This window comes from Macrosteles quadrilineatus, unplaced genomic scaffold (genome assembly GCF_028750875.1).
Source record: "Macrosteles quadrilineatus isolate MER2022 unplaced genomic scaffold, UCM_ALF_1.0 Scaffold_21__1_contigs__length_2333173, whole genome shotgun sequence".
Classification (NCBI taxonomy): Eukaryota; Metazoa; Arthropoda; class Insecta; order Hemiptera; family Cicadellidae; genus Macrosteles; species Macrosteles quadrilineatus.
Window position 1 is genome coordinate 1,395,562 of NW_026542614.1, and position 24,118 is coordinate 1,419,679.

Consider the following 24,118-nt stretch of genomic DNA (forward strand, 5'->3'; position numbering starts at 1 on the left):
CCTCTGTAGTCTGAGCGTGCTTTGAAAAGAATATATTTGCGCTGCGCCTTGTTCCTTGCCGTCCTCATATTTGTCCTTTGTATGAAAAAGATTTTAGAAACTTTCGATCTAATTTTCAGTTGAGTTTTACTAGGTTTGAACAAGTTAACTCCAACCAATTCCAAGTTAGTTATAAATAATACTTGTTATTTGGATTTATCTTTCACTTCTTCATATTGTTAGAGTATTAATTACAAGTTTCATTTGTCTTCCCATTGTTTTAAATTTTGGGTTGGTTAATTTTTTGTGTGAAATTTTTTTGTTCCTTTGTTATACAATTTACAAACTTAGATATACAATGAGCACAAGAAACAATAACCACCATAGGTTAGAACCTATGTCGGTGGGTATAGGCTAATACACTTTCTATCGAAGATGCGGTTAGTCTGGTCACTTGGTTATAATTTACAGTGAGTGTGAGTTCTACCAGTTCTACACAGTGGTCTTATTCAGTGCAAAGTAAAAATCCAAATGTATAAAAAAAAATAGAAAACAGAGTAGTAAAAGCACTTATATTACTTAATATCTTGTTAATTTTTACACCAATGAGGGCTATTTTAAATGTTAATAAGTAAATTAAAATATCAAAGTACCCTGAAAATAAGAGCATGTTCTGTTCTACATTATTGTTATTAAATATCCTTATAAAGATTTTGGAAGACAATAATTTAATTGACAAAAAGTTAGCTCCTCCATAGATAGATAAATCATACTCCAATTTGGAATTTATCGTCGCATAATAAATGTTTTTAGTAAGCGTTGGTTACACATACTTTTAAAAATTTTAAATATCTCTATAATTAATTAATCATCTAGAAGTCATACTAAAAATGCCTTTAATGCAGGAAAAATAGGTATCACAATTAGCTAATAGGATCTGAATCTTACCATTTATTGATTTTCTGAGCGTGCCCTTCTTTGGATTTATTATAAAACCTCTTAGCACTCATGGTTATGTGTGATAGTTTTAAGTTATTTTGTTATCATCAAAGGATTATTTAATTCTTTGGAAACATTAAATTGCCATTTTGCTTCTATAACCTGGATTGGTAATCTTAAAAGAATACATATTTTGTCCTGAAACGGTTCTTTTAATTTAATAGCATTCTCTAATTTTCAGATGTATATTATTTATTCTTTAATTTTAATTTTATTCTAATGAAGAATGATTGTAGGCCTATTTTTTTTAAAAGGTAATTTGAATGGGTAGAGTGATTTGTTTGACTAACCACACTGTTAACAATTAATTCATACAATAAATATAAAATAAAATTCCAAAAGAATAGCACTTTAAAGATAGACAAGCACTGACCAACAATAGTGTTACTGACCATCTGTTTGGTTGGCATACAATGTTCCAAAATAGTTTTAAAATTAGTATTGATTTTTTTGGTACGGTACAAGGAATATAAGTTAGGATTAGTTTACAATGGAAAAATACACGAAAAATACTTTTAACTACAAAAATTGAAAAAAAAAATTGTTGTTTGAATACTTTTTACTTAGCAAAAAGATAAAAATGCTATCTTGGACAATATGTAATTTGTATTTTTAACATAGACTGTTTCAATTATTTATAAAAGAATAGCAAATTTAAATTTTTTAAATTTTATTAAGTTCAAAACGTAAATTTTTTATGACTTCAATAGGGGAAAACGAATTACAGTAATACTTTAAAACAACAATTTCACCTTAAATCTTTATTTTACCAACCAAGGAATACACATTAATTGAGACTTTGTGGGGAAAACAAATTATTGAAAGTTTTAATTTGGTTTCACTACCTCTGATCTTACTGTTGTTAGAAGATTTCATTGAAAGTAAAACCAATAAAATAAAAAATAGTATCAGTACCGGTATTGGCATTTAAAAAAAATTTTGTCTAGATTGTGTAATATTTTAAAATATAATAACCTTTTTTAATGTAATGTTTGCGACAAGTAAAAAATAATCTAAGAAATATTGTTAGACTCAAGCCATACAGAATAAAATATTAATAACCGAATTTGAAAACTAATAACTTGTTATGATTTATAATATTGTAACAATCAGATTAATGAATATTTTTTTTATATCATAGCTAAATGTTGGTGACACTACACAATTCTTTGAAGAAAAATCACATTGTTTTAGTTACAAGTAATTTACTCTTTTTAATAAATTTTGAATAAAAATTACTTTTGATCATTTCTATACTTGACTTATGTTCATTGTATAGGCCTACATATTTTTTTCTTCTGTAATAACATAACTATTTATGATATAAATATGATTTGGAAAAACTAGGTTTAGGCTACTGTATTTTTTTAAATAATAAATCAAAGAAAAATGTTAAATCAGTAATTAAATTCAATGTGTATTCAAGTTTCCTGCCAACATACATCATCTGCTGTTAAGATTTTTGCTAAAATAATTTTATTAACTGTTACGTTTTACCTGACTTTTTATGTTAAGGCAAATAAATAATGTGATTTATGTAAAAATATTATAGTCAATGTTTATAGTAACTTTTGCATAATATATTATGCACTGTCCATAATATATTATGAAACTTATATTATACGGTTTGTAGCTTAGAAAAACATTAATCACATAATTGATTATTCAGAACATCCTTTAAAATTATTTAAAATTAATGCATTTAAGATATATTTTTTTAATATTATAAAACCGTTATTATTAAATTTTCTAACGATAATTACTTAATAATAATAATGTTATATAAAAATACTGTACTTTTAGTGTTTGCAAGGTTTCTAAATTTTTATTTCGTTACAATATTAAGTTCTGACCATCTATTTCTATTCTGACAAGTATAATTTCTGGTTTTTTAATCTATGATATAAAAGTTAGAACGTATAAAAAAAACATTTTAACTAAAATATCAACAATCAAATAGTAAAACTAAATACTAGATTTTCGTAATATAAAAGAACATTTTGTTCTACCATAGTTTTCCAGAACTTATAAACCAAATTTTCATTGCCAAATAGTTTGCCAGCTTAACTAAAATTGTATGTGTTGGCAAAATAGTCAACACAAACCATTAATTGCTTTAATATTTTTTAAACTCGATTTAGTGAAAAATTAGATGTTGAACGCACGAATTAAAAAAAACGTAGATGTGTGCAAATAATTATTTTCCTAAGTATTTAACAACATTAAACATACATAATAACGTGTTAAACCGTATGGTAGAATTGGTGTTTAAACTGTAATTAAAGATCAAATGCACTAAATGAAGAAATATATAATATTTATGGAGAATATAAACACTGAATTATCTTAACTTTGTTCGTACAAATTACAAATTTAGTAAAAATTCATTAATTTTCGTGTTGATGTCCCAGTGTTGAAAATACCGTACTTTAAAATAAGCTATATTTATTTCCGTTAGCACGATAACTCGAGCATAAATTATCCGAACTTGGTGAAATTCGGTAAACATGTAAACATATAACAACATAATAACATGTAAACATACATTCAAACGAGTGCGCGAACTAGCATTATCGGACTATGAGAAGGGGTAAAAATTGGGTTTTCCCATTTTGCCTTTTAAAACAAAAAATATTGCAATTTATTTCCAAACCATTTAGTCCAATCTTTAGAGCTTAAAAATAATTAAATGAGTATGTTTAAGCGTTTTATGCTATTAGGGGAAAATAAAAAATAAATTCTAATTCCCATGTTTTTCATGTGAAGAATAATTAACCGGTTGTAGTTTGAGAAGATATTTTAATACAATTTTGAAAATTTATTTATTTTATACTAAACCATTAACATAAAAAAACACTTTTTATTACCTTCCCTGTAGCAGCAAACCTAAGTACTAGAGTTATTTTTTAACTTCAACCAACAAAGGGTTAGACTCACCTGTAGACACATGGCGACGTGTAGGTAGACTAGCAGCGTCTGTCTCGCCATCCCGTCTCTTACCCTAGTTTTTGTTTCTTTTTGGCCTCCCCCATCACCCCCCCCCCCCAACCCTGCGTATCATAATGTAATAACATCTTTTGTTGTTTCGCCGCGTCGCACCGTTCACCGGACCACCCTGCAACACTTGTTGCCTTCCAAAATAGTTTTCGGTGGTAAATTGTTTGGTGTTTGGTTTCTCTATGAAAAATCTGTAGATGTTGTAATTTGTGTAAATTGTTTCTATTAATTGAAAATAAACGTTTCCTCAGGAAAGAAATGTTGATTTGAAAATATCCGTTTTTGTCTTGGTATATTGGGAATACTCACTAAATTAGGATTATTGTTTTACTAAGTTACATGTTGTGCAAATTTGTTATTTTTATTTTTAATCTCTCCCCCTATACGTGGTATATGTAGAAAGTATTGTTTTCGTCATAATTTTCGAGTTTGAGTGGGTATATCCTTTGTGGGTCTCTCTGAACCCAAAAAGACCTATGGTGACCCTTGTGGTCTTCGAAGTGATGTCTGTCTGTGTGTGTGTCTATTTACAGAGCTATAGACCACATTGAAGTCCGATGTTGATGAAATTTGGTATGTAGGTACAGTACAAAAAAAAATAAATGGATTTGTGCCGTACTAATCCATGGTATCTCCAGGTTTTTTTTTATTTTTTCGAAATTTTGATTTTTTATGGTCGTTTCCCCTAAAAACTTATAAAATAACGAAAAAATCGGATTTTCTCAAAAGTGACCCGAACGATTTTGATAATGATTTAGTATGTTGTAGTCCTAAATTCGAAACGAAATGGTACAAACCATATCTTCGTAAAAATTACGGTTCTAGAATTATTGTAACTTATGTTATTTTCCCATAAAACGCCATAAAATAGCAAAATATCGGGTTTTAGTAAAATACCCAGTTTTGACTAAAATTAGTATGTTGTGGTGAAGTTCTGGACAAAATGGTACAAATCCCGTTTCAGTAAAAATTACGGTTCAAAAGTTATTGTAACTTATGGTTTTTTCCAATACAAAACCCCATAACATAACAAAAAATCTGATTAAAAAAAACTATATTTCAACTATTCTGATTTTTACCTATAAAATATCATAGTTACTCCGATCACCCATGATAAGGGTTGTTGACAACGCAATGGAAGATAGTATGTGTCAGATTGCTGATACCGTTTATTTTTCAACTTTATTCAGATTGTTTTATTTAGGAAAACGTCTAACTCTAAACCATTGTTTTATCATGGCCTGATTAGGCTACAGACTATTTCCATCGAGTGTTCTTCTTTCTGTGCTGTAGTAATCCACTCAAACTCCTAATTTTGGCAAAATATATTTAGATATTGCCCGTTGAATCACGCTTACAACAAAAGATGAATAACTAAAATATCACGTAAAAATTTAAAGTCGGTAACTCAAACTGTTGTTGAAATGTTATATTTAGCAAATTTTATCACAACTCTAACGATACCAAATTTAAGAAAATCGTTTCAAATAAGGAAGCAGAAAATTCATTTTAAGATACTGTAGACATCAATATTTGCGTTCATTGGGTAACCAACAATTATTATAGTTGGGTCACTCTGTATATAGTTCTAAACGCCGCCGCCGCGTATAAAATACGGTGATTATTACAGTGATACAACTTTGATGTGTTAGAGCAGTTGCGCGACAGGGGCTCCACAATGTGGAAAAAACCCTATACTGTAAATCGATGAAAAAAACTTTGAAGTGGGGGACTAGACGTGCGTTCACCCTGACAAATTAATGCGCGTTTATTCATGAATGTTAGGAAAGGAACGACGCACCTTTTTCGATTCACTGAGTTACTAATGCGGCAACCAAAACGCCTTGCATTAAAACCAAACTTTAATTGATTTTTCAACATTGTTTGAGACCAAAAGAGGCCAATAAAGAACAAATGATTGAATTCCAATTCCAATAACCACAAATGACTTGTGTGTTGGGTCAAAAGAAACTGAAAAGTCTTTGATGGTTTCAATAAAGTCCTCATTTGTAATGCGAGCCACATCACAGACATTCTTGCTTTTCTTACTAAATATTTTCGTTTCACAAGTTTATTGGGTTTGTAGAATCTAGGTTGATTTATTATTGAGATTACTAAAGTTGTCGGGGTTTTGTTTAAAGTTTTATAATGATGAATAATTATGGTTGGAAAGCCATACAAACAACAAGCCATCTCATAAACTTGTCACAGGGTTGTCTAAATATTTAAAATTAAACCTTAGTCTAAAAAGTAGTCCTCTCGTTACGGAGCAATGAAAACACAACATGACATGAATGGCTAGAGAAATAACTACTTTTAAGTTTCATCACTATTTAGAGGTTATAAGGAGTGGATACACGATATCGCTTACGACAACCAAAGTTGTAGTTCGTTAAAAATTAACGTAACAAATATTTAACAATGTGATATTCTAAATTTATATTTAGGTGGCGTGGCTTGAAAGTTGGAGGCTAATTATTTTATTGAATAAATTATGTTCATTTGATTTGAGTGAATGAGTACCATTAAGAAGTAGTTCAGGATTTCTATGACACTTTTAGTTACGATTTAGAATAATGTCTTACGATTTTTTCTTTAAAAAGTTACGGACGAATGAAATCTCACTAATCAAAGCATATGACAAAATTGCTGACCCCTATGGGCTGCCAATGGTTATTATATATTACATTCTTTTGATTTGAGGTTATATTCTCGGCAGCAGTAAGAAATACTTTTAGATTTCTACGTCATTGGCAGTTTGGTTTTTATGCTCTATAAGTAATACCATGTATGTATAAATGAAGCTACTGTGCATTATTTTCATTTATTTGATTGTGGTGACGTTTGTGAATGCAATGTTATATTGTTCAAAAGCAGAGAGAGTTGTTCAGAAGAGAGTATTATGAATACGGCCTACTTTGGATAATTTCCTCTTGCATATAATGAAGTAGGCCTACTGTTATATGGAAATCTCTGTACACCATTGTAAAAATATTTTTTACAGATAAAAAAAACGTGCCATAAGTACAGTAACTTTTAAAAAGTGTAATGTTTTGGTTTTGCCAGTAACTGAATAGTATTCGTTTACAAGATCAGTTGTCCATAAACTCAGATGAGTTTGTCTTTTGTGGTATTCTCTGTGGAAAATAATATCCGCTGTGGACTTTTTCTGTTATTGCTATCCACATCTGGTGTAGAATTAAAGAACATTCTTAAATGGGTTTATTTTAATAAACACAGTAAGTTTTAACTATTGTATCACAGCATTTACTATAATTAACTTTTAAAACTGTTGTTTTGTATGATGCGAGATTTAAAAATTTAATAATCTATTTAATAATCTTAACAGGTTTGAGACTTTCATATTTAGTTGTACTTAAACAAGAGGTCAAATGGAATGTTTATATTTTATTTACTGTAATTTATTCTTGCATATTTAATAACTTATGTGCATTATAAATGCATTATAGACTATATGATATTTATTTATATATTATATAAAAAGTAAATTAAATACCGATACTCACCCATTATTTTCATAAAACAAACAAACCTGTTTCGGCTTTTATGCCATGATCACAATTAAAATCATGATTTTATATTAATATGACTTTACTTTAAGGAGTGTAAATATTATTACTGTGTTGACATTTCTTTTGCTGTGACACAACAATAATATGGTCATCTACGCTGCCAGTGAGAACTCTCACATAGGCAGAAGCCCATTATTTGATAATGTGTTTATTTATATATTGTTTTGCTGGTTAATTATTTGTCACAATAAAGATTTATTTGATTTACACAAAGAGGTTCCAAGTTGTCAAAATTCGTTGGTCGCTACTCCTCCACTCACACAGGGATAGATAAGATGCATTGCAAAGGGAACAAATGTCTTCTGAAGTTAGGGAAGTTGCTTCTGATAAGACAAAGTCTTTGGGTAGCAGAATCGTAGGAACATATGTCTATCAAAGTTAGGATAGTAGTTTCTGATAAGACCAAGTCTTTGGGTAGCAGAATCGTAGGAACATATGTCTATCAAAGTTAGGATAGTAGTTTCTGATAAGACCAAGTCTTTGGGTAGCAGAATCGTAGGAACATATGTCTATCAAAGTTAGGATAGTAGTTTCTGATAAGACCAAGTCTTTGGGTAGCAGAATCGTAGGAACATATGTCTATCAAAGTTAGGATAGTAGTTTCTGATAAGACAAAGTCTTTGGGTAGCAGAATCGTAGGAACATATGTCTACCAAAGTTAGGATAGTAGTTTCTGATAAGAATTCAGTTTTTGGGAAGCAGGTCCGAGATAAGAGAACAGTAGTAGGATTGCAGTTTCTGACAAGAGCACAGTAGTAAGATTGCTTTTTTTTTATAATAATAGCACAGTAGTAAGATTGCAGTTTCTGATAAGAGTACAGTAGTAGTGTTGTAGTTTCTGATAAGAATTTAGTAATTTGGTTGCAAAGTGGTTTGCCATATTCCAGTATTATTTTGATACGATTCAAGCATAGGCTGAAACAATTTTTAGAAGGTATGGTATACAAGTCCTTGATTAATCTAATTATTTAATTATCTTAAATAAGGATTTATATTGTTTGTTGACTCTCCTTTCTATTACAATTATTGCCTTATATGCAAATGTTTTCTTGTGTTTGTTATATACCACTATAAATAATATTTTTTTAATTATGATAGTGTTTTTTAATTCAATAGTTATTTGGTGTTAATATTTATGTACTTTCAACTGCTTTTTATCATATTATCTTATTTTATACAGAAGTTTAAGTACCATTTTGGTACATACAATCACAGATGATATTGAATTGAAGACAGTTTTACTAACGTTTCACATTCAAAGAGTTTTGCGACTACAACAGCAAAAGACAACAGAAACGGAATTTAATATCAGCATCTGTATTTTATACAAAGAATGTGGCACCGGTAGCTCCTCTTCTAAAGTAAATGAAAACATTGCCTTTACCTATATGATTTTTTTTTTAATAAATTAATAGTTAAAGTTATTTCAATTTGTCATATTTTAAACTGTATTTAAATTTATGAAACTGAAAATACTTTACCATCCTATGCGACTAATAACTTTTTTAATGAGTCATATAACACTGTTATTAATTTTGTTAAACTACTGTCGAATTCATGGTCTTTATTGTACGATCAGTAAGTATATGTGATAACTAAATTTACATCTTAAATCAATCCACAAACTTTTATAAAATCCCGTTGACAGTTTTACAACTTGACAAAATTTAAATTCATCAATCTTTTTCACACAACTGTTTTTATATTGTCATATTTTTGCTGATTAGGGAGGTAGTAATTCAAACATTCAAATCTTAGAAATAATTAACTCAGTTGTTTTCTGTCCTGTTTTTGGTACAGTGTAATCCAAGGGTCTCCTAGGTGGGTTGAAGACCACTCACCCCCTCCCCCCTCACGCTTGTTATACTTTAATTGCTCCTGGCTTTGTGCCCCATCCCCCCTTGCATTCCTTCCCCACCCCACCCCTTAGGGCTTGGACTTTATTACTTGTTTGTTTATTCTGTCTTGATCATCCTGTAATTATTCTGTGTGCCCCTGCATCCCTTTGTTCCTGTGGAGAGCACCACACAAAATAACAAGTTTTTAACATAGGTTTTTGTAACAAGTATTTGTTTTCTTTCAGTTATTGTTATGTTTATTTGGTGACGATATATCATCTCAACTTAAAAATATAAACAAAAGTTTACCTTGGTGTTTTACGAGGTAAATTATATTTAGCCAGGGTTGAATTTAAGCACTGTATGTTAGTATAGGGATAAAAGAACGAACACTGTTTCAGAGTGCAGTTAAGAGTAGCCAAAAAGGCAAAACTAACCCCATAAAAATACACCAGCTCAAAAATTTGTTTGTCAAGAAACAAACTTTATTCATTTCATATCCACTTTTCTGCAAGGTATTTAACTATAATATGGTTTGGTTGCTATAGTTTGTACGGGTTATGAACATTCAACAACCTGGAAATGAAAATAAAATAGGTTTTCTACTAGGGTATTCTGTAGTTTATTAAATGTCTATAGACTGGTTGCTATAACCATGCTTCACAGAATAATGTTTGACATCAACCTATGTTACTACAGCATATTTGCATTTTAGATTGGTCAACTGTAAAATATCAATTTATGATTAGGATATTTCAACTAACATAAAAAAGATGTTGGGGACCAAGCTGGTCTAGTAGAGTGTATGTAATTTTTCAATATATTTTAGCTATGTAATGTGCACCTTAGGGTGCTCAACTAAAATAATAGACTGTTTTATAAAATAATTGTAAAACACAGGGTTTTATTTTTTAATAAACCAGCAGTCAAATAACACTTAGCATTAGAATATTTTGAAGTAAACTATATTCATACATTTTGGTATTATAAATATATTAAAGTTTAGGGGGTTTATTATTATAAATATTTAATAAAAAATGTTTTAATGCTAGCTAACAAATATTTAATCACCACAAACAACAACACTTTGGCAGTAGTTAGCTGTTTAAGATTACTCCAGTATATTTGAGGTTTGGCCCAAGTGCATTCATTAGGCATAGAGTGCAAGGATCCATGAATAAATGAAAATGGAGCTAAAAGGTTGTGGATTAGAGAGGAGCCAGTAAACTCTGGCTGGGGTTAGTGCTTTGAACAGTCAGACTTTTGCGTCAAAATCCACCTGGCTTACAAACTGTTGCTACCTTCCTGGCTAAGATTAGTTTTAAATTAATTTTGTCAACATCCTCTTTAGTTGGAAGTTTTAAGAGCATATACATCTTATATCTTTTATAATCCCACTGGGATAATACTTTTGTCAAAGATTGGTAATGAATACAGCCAATGATAAGCTTAATCATAACCTTAAAATCCCCTCTAGGATTCCAAGTTGTGAGTGGGACATTTTAGATGTAAATAATGCAACAAAAATAAACCCCAAAATGTTCTTAGCTTACCTTTCAATATAGTTTTTTTATTGTGTCACACAGTTGATAGTATTAAACAAGCAAGAAAATACACACTATATGTACAGTATTTGAATATGTATAAAAAAAATAGTATTTATAATTACGGTAGTGAATTTTCTGTCTATTAAATATTTTTTAATGTACTGAAATTAATAAAGTAAGACCTATACCCGAGGCAATTCTTTGTCATGTCCCCAGAAAAGAATAACCCATTTTATCGTTAAAAAAATTAAAAATATACCTTTATTTTAATTTGACTATTTGGTTTACTTAGTAGGCCTTAGTGTTGAAATCTTGTAAGTATTTTAATAAATAATTTATTTAATGCTTAAAAGGATACTCAGTTTATTGATGTCATATAATACCCCCCCCCCCTTATCACTCTGTTTTTCATATATATGTATGTGTGCGTGTCCATCCGTTAGCATGATAACTCTAGTAGAGTCATCCGGCTCATAAATTATTCTTGTTGGAAAGATTGTTAAGGTACGGTACATTGGGACATTACATTATTGCTATATTAACAATTAACATCAATCTTAAACGCAAATATTATTTCTGTCATTGTAATCATTACATAAAAATATGTAACAATATATTAGGCATTTTATACCAAAAAATAGAGTAAATCAAGCAAGAAAGTGATGTGCAATTTCTTTCTAAAGCTCTCAAATTTCTCATGCTTTGAAATAAATTTGAAAAAGTGATACTTATTTAATTGCTGACATAAATAAAAATGTGTAACGTGTCTAAGAAAATCTGAGCTAACTGATATCCATATCCATCATGGGGGAGTGAGCTGGTCTAGTGGTTAGAGCGCGGGACTTCGGTTCCAGAGGTCCCAGGTTCAAATCCTGCCAAATCACCAAAGAATTTAATCTATGTGATAATGCCGCAGCCCCTAGGTCTAGCCTGAAGTAATGTGAAAAACAATTCCGGGCTCGTGCCTAGCGTCCTAGGGCAAAAAAAATAAATATAAATATAAATAAAAATATCTACATGTTGCAGGAAGCTGATGATGGTTCAGTGTCGGGAACTCCTGGATACATTGATCCGAGCAGCTTCACATCCAAGGTGAGTTGGCAGTTTTACCCATTCAAATTTTCAATTTTCAATTTGATTTTTTTCGGAATGTTTCCACAAAACCAAAACAAAACTACATCCCAACTATATTCACAAGGTGAAATATTTTTTGATGTATGATTTGTAGCATGAGTTGAATGGTCAAATATTGGTTTTCTTGCGTTTTTAATCTCATTTTTTCAAGAAACCGTTTCAACCTTTTAGCCATCATCAGTTCCGATGGGTGCATGTTCTGGATGAGCCGTGAATGGCCAAAAAGTCAAAACACGTTTTCTGTGAAATATAGTATTGAAAACGGAAGAAAACAATAAAAAAACATCTCGTTAATATCTTGTATGGACTAAACAAAAAATCTCTCAAACCTTACTTTATTTTAGTTTTAATCGATGTTTGTGAAAAGTTTATCTTTAAAATAATACGTCAGACTTTAAATTGTTTGTGGGTGATGGTAAATTTGTATTTTTTTTTCAAATGCTGAAATTTTTCATCAATGAGTAATACAACACAAGATAAGAGTTGCTTCAAAATCTGGAATTTGATTCTATATTTGTCCAGTAAAATCTACAACTTGGCAAAATTAATAGACAACAGATTTAGTAACACAATACATTTCCTGAAAGCGACACAAGTTTACAACATTCACATTCAAATAAAAAAATCCAGTAAAACGTTAGGAGAAAGATCAAATTTTAAAAATCTCAAAAGCTTTAACAATTTTAAACCTTAACACAATTTTAAAAGTAACAAATTTTGTAGCTTTAACAAATTTTAAAAATCTCAAAAGGTAACAAGTTTTTTTTTTGCAGGTTACCGTCAAGGCAATATACGACTACCAGGCTCGTCACGATGATGAACTATCATTCTGCAAGCACGCCATCATCACCAACGTCAACAAGCAGGACGGGGGGTGGTGGAGGGGAGACTACGGAGGCAAGCGGCAACAGTGGTTTCCCTCCAACTATGTGGAGGAGATTGAACCTCAGAGAGACGAGCCTAGAGATGATACGGTAGAATCTATTACCTTTTACTTTGGACATTCTATTCAAATTAGCAAAATGATCATTTATTTTCTTTGAGTAGTTGTTTGAATTTCAAACGCTAGGATTTTCTTCACTTTCCAATGAATTTATGTCGTCAATCGTGGATCTTTGTGCAACATCTAATCTGTAGTTGTCGTGTTGAAAATATTCCTTGCTTCAAGTATTCTCGACTTACAAAATTGTATTTAAAGAAAAACTCTCCTTAAACCTGATTTTTATGTAAATAGCGTATGAAACATAAATCTGGTTATATAGTGTTATGAATTTGTTACCAAGATGCAATATATAAATAGTCCCCACTGCTATCTCCACTGGATAAGAAACTTATGTAGGAAGGTATATAACCCAAGCTGTATAAGATAGCTGCCTTCATTCTTTAAAAATATTCCACTAACCCTTTGAGCTTAATCTCTCCCACTTGCAGTTGCTTTACAGTAAAATGAAACATGGAATGTTGGAGCAAAAGGGATCTTCTATGACTTGTTTTTCTGTTACAGTCGACAGACTCAATGTTCCTGGGCAGTTTACAGAAGGGCAGCTTGGATGTGATGGGAGCCGTGGTAGAATTGGCGACTACCGGACGACCTGGGCTGGAATGGGTGCTGAGGATACAAGTGAGCATAGTCTAATTAGTATCGCAAGTCATATTAGAAACAACCATTAGGCTTGATTCATAAATAAAACGATATCAGCAAACTGACACAAACTTTCTCCCATTAGCTCTACATTGAAATTTTACATGCTACTACTTTTATGAGCAACAAATTTCAAACAATTAAATAGGGTGATTTAAGGAAAATACCTTGGGTATCGACACCAAGTTCTATAAAAATCAAATCACAGTTTTACTCTGTAGCTGTACATTGTTATGGAATTTTATAGGAAATTACAATAACTTTTGAGCTGTAATTTTTACAGTGATAGGTGAAATGATTTTGTTTATATGTTTGAAAGGACAAGGTTCTATGTTGGAGCCATTTTTGTAAAAATCAAATTTGTTCACTTTTTAAATTGGTTTTAAATTGGAAAAATCATCATTAAAAATCAGAATTTTAAACAAATTAAAAGAAAACACCCGGAAAAATATATACACAAAATTACCTCAAAATTTACTGGGCTAAAATGGATGTTTACAGCCAAAACTCAAAATTTGGACAAAATCAGTCCTTTCCCTCATACATTCTCCTCATGTAGGAGGAGAAATTAAAAACACAATAAATCCTATGAAGATATTCTTTTAAGTACCTATTTAAAAGTAATAATTCTTAAGAACTCTTATGATCTTTTCAAAAATTTTTCCAATTTTGTGATTTTCATAAACTCAATTTTGCAAGCATAAGGTCGATCATAGTGTTTCCACATTTCATACAACTTTTGATAACAGGCCGAATGTAGTTTTTAAATAATGTTTCCATTCCATGCATTTGGCCAACGTTAAAAGCATATAAATAATTGCCCCATAAGTATTTAAAAATAGACTAATCAATTATAGATGGTGGTTTTAATCCTAAGGATTGACATTCAATTACAAACAGTTGTATTTTCATATTTACCCTATAAATTCCATTTGTAAATTTTGGATATGTTAAATTTTTCACTCACCCATAATCTGTAGTAGCTTATATAGTTTAAAAAACTTACTGTCCAAGTTTGTCCAGGTCCGTTCAGTTGAGATTGATTTTGTCATTGACTTTTTATTATTTAGTTTGTACTAAGGCACACATAATTTGTCATTTTTACATATACCCACTCAATTTTAATTTTGATGAACCAGACTTTTTTTAGTTAGAACTAGAGGCCGATTTCAATGTGTCCTAAGGAAAGGAAGTCTACTGTTCAAATTTTTCAAACCCAGTCAGGATGGCTTAGAATAGAGACATTGGTTTTTTACTTAACTACTGTTTTTTAAAGTCATAATTTCATCATTTTGTACTTATTTGTTGACACTTTGCCAGGTTCCCAACATGTGCAGTGTGTTTGAGGTGGCTGTTCCCTCAGAAGACCAAGCCATTGAGTGGATGACGGCAATCAAGAAGACGGCTCAAACCGCCAGTGACCGGGTCTGTAGTTCTGTGATGCTAAGTATAGACTTAAGCCTTCTTCTAACTCAATTTGGACACTCTTCAGACTTATTGCATACTCAAAACCAACAAAAATGTTTCTTGTGAAGAAATTACATTTACATTAAATAAATCTTTTCTATGTTTCTCAAAGTACATCTCGTACTTAACTTTCAGGAATTTTTAACTTTTTAACTAATCTTGCATTCATAATTCACAGTGGTGAATATGAACCATATTGAATTTCAACCCGATTACTCATAGGTCAAGATGATTTTTCCAGGAGATTCAAAACAAAGAGATGGAACGGACGTGGAGGATTGCGAAGGAGATGTCAAACCTGATAATTTACTGCAGATCTGTAGCTTTCAACATGGACAGGATACGAGTGAAGGGGTTCATATACAATGAGATGAGTTCCTTCCCAGAGACTAAGGCTGAGAAAACCATATGTCAGCAAGAGAGCAGATTCTTCCTCAAATACCACCAGGTAAGGCATCCAGCCTAGAGATAATCTTAAGATGAAGATAAAACCAAAGAACATTAATTTGTACTGTCTTTACTTACTAGACTGTAAATATACAAGAGATGCCTGAAAATTTCTGTGAAAGGTATCCGCGATACAGTTGTTGCCTAGCGAGGTAGTTCAAATGTGACACCAGTGTTGTTTCTGAATCTTCCCCGCCACAATTCTGGCCGGTCTGAACCCCTATGTGACCGTTTGAGTTTTGTCGTAGCCGATAATTATGTGAGAGAAAATCTACGCTTCCGCCAAGTACGAAGCCAAAAATCTGTGGTCTGAGAGGTCAACTGTTATACACTAGTAATGATAATATTCTTAATAGTCGTGAAAGGAGAAAAGTGTTTCAACACAACAAATTGTTTTTCAGAAGTAGATGCGTTTGGATATGATTAACATTTGCACAATGTTGATTTGGTGTAGGCCAGTTGCAGCCGTTCATTTTTTTAGAGGCAGGTATTAAAAGTATTAAAGCAGTGACCAAAGTTAGGAATATTTTGTTGCAAATTACAGTGTGACTGAACAGAAATTGCCTAATGCCTACATACTAGCAAAGAACATCAGCAAATGAGAGTACATACAATTTCAATGAGGACTAAAATCCTACTATCTTTATAAGTGTGTTTGTTTTGTATAGTTTGTAATTATTATTGTTGATTCAGTTCCAGTTTAGCAGAGTCTACCCCAAGGGTCAGAGGATAGACTCTTCCAACTACAACCCCATACCCTGCTGGAACAGTGGGTGTCAAATGGTCGCTCTCAACTACCAAACCCCAGGTAATCCTCTGGCTTGTTATTCCTTGAGGGGAAGCGCTTTCATCGCCTTCACCTTACCCTAACTTTGAAAACAGCCAAAAGCTAATCAGTTGTTGTATCAGGCTGTCCAAAACACAAAACCGTCCAAATTAGGGTTTTGAAAATGTCCAACGACCCCCCCCCCCAGATATTTTTAAGATGTTTGAATCGTCCGTTTTTCAAGAATCTGTAAAAGCCTAGCTTCTCGATCGACCATTGTATTCGGTCAATGATTATTTTGATGCGTTGGACCGAACAGAGGCTCAACGCCATCTTTTCCAAATAACGTTGTAAATAGTATCTTTATTTTTGAAACAGTGTATCCAGAAATTCTGGTCATCGCAGGAGGTATTAAGGTACAGCATACATTCTTGTGTAGTTTAAAGAAAAAGTTCTGTAATGAATTACTGTCTGAATTTTTTTCTACCTCATCATAAAACGTGCTAATGTACCGAATACCCCTAGGCTCTTTTGAAACTATTTTTCTAGTCACGTTATGTAACATATGTATTTGCAGACAAACCTATGCAGCTGAACCAAGCCAGGTTCAGGCTCAACGGAGGCTGTGGATTTGTACTGAGACCAGAGGTCATGTTTCGTCCGGACTATGATCCCCTCGTCCCCCCTCCTCCCTTTGTGGCGAACTCTATCTCTGTTTCTCTGAAGGTCAGTTGTCTTCTGTGTTAATTTGAATTGTTTACAGTTAATTAATTTATAGTTGTTGCTATTATAAATGGTAAATATATAGGTTACTAACCTTGGTGAGAAAAATTTTATGTGTCCATCGACATTTTTAAAAACTTGAAAACCCATACCGATACAATTTTAAACAATAAGTACATATAGAAAGTAATATGTATGATTATCATCAACGCTTACACCTACCGACCAGTACACATTAAATGTGCACTTTAAATGTTTTGTTCTTTTTGTGTACGTTTCGGATTATTACACCATTTAATGCTAAAACTCAAATTTCAGAAACGACAGATTTATTTATTCATGAATATTGTATTTTTGTATTATACATTTTTTCAACAATGAAAGATTAGTTTATGTAGTACACTACTCCAAACCAATATTTCTAAAACTTTTAAAATTTAAAAACATAACAAGTGATGGTTTATTACCTACACCTATGCTGATAAAAACAATAGCAATGCAGCAGTTGTTTCTAATTACTAAATAAAATCTGTATCTATTTCAAACATAGAAATTTTGCTTTTTTAAGCTGTGGATTCACATCCTAGGATGCTAGTTCTAGCCCGAAACTGTTTTACACATTACTTCAGGCTAGTCCTAGTGGGTTGCGGCATCATCACATTGATAAAATTCATTATACCACTCAGTATCATTATCAGTATCAGTTTCATTAGTGATTGGCAGGATTTGAACCCGGGACCTCTGGCTCCGAAGCCCCCCGCTCTAACCACTAGACCAGCTCGCTCCCCAAGCTGCGAACATTTGAAAACAACAGACATTTCTGTGGACAGTCATTACAAAGATCGTGTAATCTAGTTTTGAGAGCAAATTATTTTGTTCTAGGTGATAGCGGCGAGACATCTGATAAGGTCAGGTAGAGGAACCACCAGCCCCTTTGTAGAGGTAGAGGTGCTCGGAGCGGACTACGATTCTGGCACCAAGCTGACTACCAAAACTGTCGGTGAGTATTGAAGAATAAAATAAAATTTTTATGGTCCATAGTAACAGGAAGAGTAAGCTTGCACTCTATTGTACAACACAATTCTAGATTCGAAAGTACATAATAAATTCAAGCGTAAAATATGTACTAATTTATATCAGGTATTCTCCGAACCTAAGGAGCAATTGTGAAAATGCAGCACATACGCATTTAATTCTTAAGGTCTTTTTATCAGACTGAATAGAGCGCAGAATTATAAGGAAATGCACACCCTATTTTTTCAAACAAGTTAATATATTTAGGTAATTGCATTATGCAAAATTAAATATAGCTTCATGAACAAATTTTTAAGATTAAATACATAATATTAAATAAAATCTAGTACCAACAGCTACATTAACTTTTATCTTTTTTTAAGCTACAAAAGAATATCCAATGGTATGAAAAAACTGGCTAGCATAATTTCTTTACTACTGAGTTTAAAGGTTTTTCTCTTTACCTACCAAGTCATACTTTGGCATATAACATTTTTGTTTCTTCAAAGCATTTTGTTTCAATAAACATATCGTTGCAGCTGACAACGGTTTGAATCCGGTGTGGAATGACTCGGTCAGTTTTGAGGTCATGAATCCATCCCTAGCTCTGCTGAGGTTCCAGGTACAGGACGAAGACATGTTTGGGGATTCAAACTTCATCGGACAAGCGACGTACCCTGTGAGTATCAGAGAGCAAAAGTAATGTAATTTACTTAACATAGGAACTTCAGTGTTTTGGACTTGTCCCAAAGTAAAATAGTTTTCTGTGCTGCATTCTGTGGAAACAGTGTGGCACTATTTCAAATCATGACTAATACAGATTGTTGTGATTATTCAAACCTACAAAACAGTTCTAGTGAATCTGTTTTTAAATTACATTTATTTGTAAACATTGTAGTTCCAAAAGTCTGACATTGGACTCTTTAAAACCCTCTGAGGCAGAGCCATTTTGACGGATCTGCACCAAACTTCACACAAATCATCCTTGAATAATGCTTAATTATGCCTGAAAGTTTCATTACAATCTCTCGAGCGGTTTCGGAGTCCATAGGGTATATACATACATGCTTCCTCTTTTATAGATATAGAGAGATTGAACAACAAAGTGTGCCTGGTAATTATTTTCTTCAGTCAAAGACAAAATGTGTCGTGTACATTCTCTAGCCGAGTGTTACGATTGCAGATGGTTGCGTTGAGGACGGGCTACAGAAGTGTGCCACTGAGAAATGGTTTCTCTGAAGAGATGGAACTTTCTACCCTCCTTGTCCACATCTCTATAAAGAATGTCAAGGTAAGTAGCACAACTGGTGGTCAGTTTATATTAGCCTTTTTAATGTCATAGGCATTTTAAAAGATTTTTGTAAGGGAATGGTCTAAACTCTACTCTTGTTATCGTCTCACGTTGGTCGTTTGAGGTTGAGGATATAACATGGAGCACAGGGGTCTAGATTTTGAAGTTATTTGTTAGGAAAGCATTCTTACCTGAATGTGAAAGAGTACAATTGGCACAAGATACACATAATTTAACACTACACAAAATATTGGATTAGAATATTTCCCTGTCACTGACAGAATTTTTAACTAAGGAAGAGAGAGTTTTCTTCAGCTCCAATATGGTGTCAAGGGAGATAGTGTCGCCAAAATTATACTATTGTCAATGGTATGTACTGTTGCCAATACTATTTGTGTCTCGTGCCAGTTTGGAATGGGAATGATCACATTCAGGTGAGCCTGCTATCCTCACAAAATATCCTAAAAACCTTCTTGACCTTTTTAGGCACCATCATATTAACAGTCCAATGACAAATTTGATCTGGGTTTAGAATCAATTGATTATGATTGAAAGTGAGAGAAGTGTAACCATTAGTTTTTAGAAGTGTGCAACACTGATGGTGAATTAATATTCCTGACTGCCTCAAAACTAAAATTCCTTTGTGCCCCAGTGACCTTTTTATTTGTATAATTCTTGGCTTTTCAAGTAGTACATTTAAACAAATATCATAACACAATTAACACTGTGCACAGTGAGCACTTTTTCCTATCAACGGGAGATATCGTTTTGATATAGTTTTTGATCGTACGGACCACTCGATTCTTTATTGCACAGCCGATACCGAAGAGAAAGAAACGAAAGAACAATCAAAGCTTTTAAGACCATTCAATAGTCGATCAAAGATTTTTATTTTACGAACTGATATCCTTCCCCGTGGACGGATGTCCTTATTCCTCAGCTCACCAAACTGAGGCTGCCAGATGTTCATCCGTCTACCTGCGTTTGCGCACTAGCACCTTTTACTACTGCGCATCTTTTTGTTTGGGGTTTCACTCACAAAGCGAACTGTAATAATTTGGCTTTGAGGAGGGTGCTAGTCTAGTGGTAGAGTGTGGGGCTTTGGTCCCTCAAATCTTGGCTTTAGTCATGCCAATCACCAATGGATTTATTTAAGCGATAATGCTGCCGCAACCCACTAAGCCTAGTCGGAAGGAATGTTAAAACGGTTCTGGGATGTAAAGGTGGGATATAAACATGTAATATTTGGCAAATGAGTTTTATCTGAATGATGGTTTTTTTACGTGTCGACAGGAGGGAGGAAGTGAGTTTGACACCCCAGTGACTGACTGCTGATCCAAGACTGACTGGCTCCAAGATGGGCAAACTTTACCTCAGGTTATGTTTCCTGTATGGTTGCTATTTAAACATTTATTTATCGTATTTTACAATTTTTAAAGTATTCTCATTGGAGTTAAACTTTGACGGTTGTGCTTTCAGGTCTTGATGTTTATTGTCTCAGATGTTGAACTTTACAATATTTTATGGAGGGATCTACTATTTCTCTATCTCTCTTCCCATATCAGTATAGACTTCAAGAATTTTTTATCGTAAAAGAGTAAGAAACAAAATCAATCAATACAACCTTTGACTATTAATACAACTAGACATTTCATCTCATGTTAAAGTTGTCGCCAGTTTTGTAATGAGAATTGTCGTAATTGATGTGAGCAACCATAAGATGATTTGATTTGATGCTATTGTAAATTACTAATTTCTGTAGAATAGGCAAACTTGTTTACCAAGTCAATTTGAAGGAACGACTTATTGTGAGCTATAGCAGTAATATGCCACAATCTACAAATATATTAGAAAATAGAATTCAATAGCGCATTCTGTGACTGGTCTCACACAAAATATACTTAAAAATTTGGCAGAGGGGGTGTCTAATTCAGTATCCAATAGTCAACGGTACAACCAAACCAAGCAATCAAATAACAAGACAAAAGGTACAAGTTCTTTTAAAGTAAAATGAAACTAAATGAATCAAACTTTTTTTATTGGAATTATAACTTTCAGTAGAATCACTAAATTGCAAACAAAATCAAATAAAAACTCAGATAAATACCCTACCTAATGTAGTGTGAATCCTAATCATATATAGTGCAGATTTAAAATGTTTATACCAAATGAATTATGTGTTTGTCTCTAATAGGGTAAATTGCAATTTTAGAATTATTTATGTTTATGTATATTTGTGTTAGTTAATTAAATGTATGTGTAAGTTTGGATGTAATTTCCACGCTCTCTTTATATAGTCATTGTTATGATCAACTTGTTAGCTCTTTAAGAAAATATTTGACTAGGAAAAAGAAACCTTGATGTTAAGGCAAATAAATGTAACATACATTTCTACATTTGATCTATTTCAGTATTAAAATTTAACGGGGTGGTGGTCAGAACGCATTGGGCTTGGAAGACCAAACACGCGTTGGGTCCATAACCAACGCCTTTTAGCGTTGAACGTACAAATCTAAAAACCACTTGAAGCTTTTGATATATCTAAAAGCTTTAAATAACAGGTTTATTTAGTAAAAATATTCTACATTGGAAAGCAACCTCTAAAAATACAAAAAAAAGAACAATACATTTTCAAATACTTTTTTAGTTACCATATTGGGTATGTTTATTCGCCTTGCCAAATTGAAATTGTAATAATCTATCAATACCACAATGTGCTTCCATTAAATTTAGTTAAGTATATTAGTATAGTATAGGTTTAAACATTTAGATTTCATCTGTGTTTGTTTTGCATTTTTCATCATCAAAAATAGGGGTGTCAATTGTCATGCTTGGTATTAGAACAAATTTATTTTTAACACTCTGTGTTGGCCAATGCTGCAAACTATTCTTACAGTTGTTGTTCTATAGAGTATATCTAAATTGTACTGAAAAATCTCAAGACTTCCAAAGGTATACTTTAGTACAGGGTGTTCTTTTTTTCTAAACCCAAATTACAAGTTAGTACTGTGAGACATAGTTCAACTACAAAATAAGCTCATATTTTGGTGTCCCTGTTTTCTTTACTTCATTACCTATCAGCTGATATTGAATCATTGTATATTTATGATATTTATTTGGGAATTTATTGTGAACAAGACTTAACGTTGTGTCATAGACTAACGAACACAAGTAGAATTCATCCCGTCCCATTGTAAATTTTGAAGCTCGTTTTACGTCTCTAGTTAGTTCATGTCTGGTGACAATGACCGCTAGTGTCGACGAAATTTTGTTTATATTATTTTAGGGTTAATTTCATGATTTGCGCCTTATTGTTTGGTTAATATAACTATTGGACGAGTTATTGTTTACGATTAGATAGTTTTATTTGGTTAAACGAGGTTTTACATGACTAAAATAACAAGAAACTAATTGTAAACAAAACACAACCTCTACAGTGCACCGGACAGAACTAACAATAAAATTGGCTTCAGCTGTTCCATATGGGTTAGAATCTATCAAGGGAGTACGTTTTATCATAGACAAAAAGAATGAAATATAATATAGACTGTCAGCCGTGCTGCGGTTACCATAAGTTCCGGCGCACACCGCTGTAGTTTACGTAGCACGTACCCTGTAACTACCGTGGAGATCCCAGCGGTGTGCGCCAGAACCTATGGTAACCGCAGCACAGCTGACGGTCTATATTTAATTATTTTTGTCTATGGTTTTATCTATGGTTGTGTTTTCACAAGCTCATAGAATACAGAAAAATATATTATAAAAACTAAATTATTGGTTTTATTCCAAGAAAGGTTTGAAATTACGTTTCCATGTGTGATTTTAGTACATGATAAAACTATTTTATTTATTCATAGACTTGTAAAAAATTTAAGGGGACTGGATTTCTAAAAAAAAACAAGAAAACGTCTTATCCATTATAAACTTCCAATAACACTAAACCTCATAAATAACTATGTAGCAATGCATATCAGCTAATCAGCCAATATAACCAATAAAGTGAAGAAAACAATGGTACCAACTTAAAAGTAATTTTCTTTCTACCAACATCAATGTAATTTTCTTACTGTTAAGTGGCTATGACTTTGGGAAATAAATAAATGAGCTTGTTTTGTCATTAAACATGGTCTCACAGTAGACCTACTTGTAATTATTTGGGTTGCATTAAAACACACGATATTACTATGTAGAGAAGAACAAAGACATTTACTTATTCGTAAAATTACACACTGTACAAGTTTACTGTGGTTACTGTTACTGTAGTAAATATTCCATTGCCATAACCTCAAATAAATTTTACAGCTATAATGTATCTCTTGGTTCTCCGAAAACAAGAAAGAATGGTTTGTTACCACTACCGGGAAAATCCACAATAGATATTCTTCATAGCTTACTAGGCATCAGAGGGGATATATAAATAGGAATACTGTAATAAGTTTCAACTTGCTGGTTTTTTTAAACTCAATAGTGTTTCCAGTTGTCAAATCACTTTTTATGTATACACCGGTAGTTAAGGAAATTAATTGGTTATTTAATTCAACTTCCCCATGTTAATTGTTTAAGAAATGAAACAGTTTTATTTAACCTAGAAATAATCATAGTCTCAAACTTCACAATCAATTTTTGTAAATTTTTAACCTAGTTAAGAAGGTGACTAAACTGTTTCAGGTCAAATTAAATT

The 24,118-nt window shown here is 32.2% G+C and overlaps 1 protein-coding gene across 1 annotated transcript in view; it reads left to right on the forward strand.

Annotated features, from left to right (window-relative positions):
* LOC129005459 (1-phosphatidylinositol 4,5-bisphosphate phosphodiesterase gamma-1-like) overlaps positions 1-21,821 on the forward strand; it is a 51,841-nt gene extending 30,020 nt beyond the window's left edge. Inside the window, exons 15-25 of the mRNA XM_054434349.1 lie at positions 11,980-12,045; positions 12,861-13,061; positions 13,592-13,708; positions 15,050-15,154; positions 15,438-15,644; positions 16,337-16,451; positions 16,987-17,135; positions 18,015-18,132; positions 18,686-18,825; positions 19,330-19,437; positions 20,731-21,821. Coding sequence (XP_054290324.1) covers positions 11,980-12,045; positions 12,861-13,061; positions 13,592-13,708; positions 15,050-15,154; positions 15,438-15,644; positions 16,337-16,451; positions 16,987-17,135; positions 18,015-18,132; positions 18,686-18,825; positions 19,330-19,437; positions 20,731-20,772 — 1,368 coding nt within the window. The 3' untranslated portion in view covers positions 20,773-21,821. The remainder of the gene's footprint in view (positions 1-11,979; positions 12,046-12,860; positions 13,062-13,591; positions 13,709-15,049; positions 15,155-15,437; positions 15,645-16,336; positions 16,452-16,986; positions 17,136-18,014; positions 18,133-18,685; positions 18,826-19,329; positions 19,438-20,730) is intronic.
* The last annotated feature ends 2,297 nt before the right edge of the window (positions 21,822-24,118 follow it).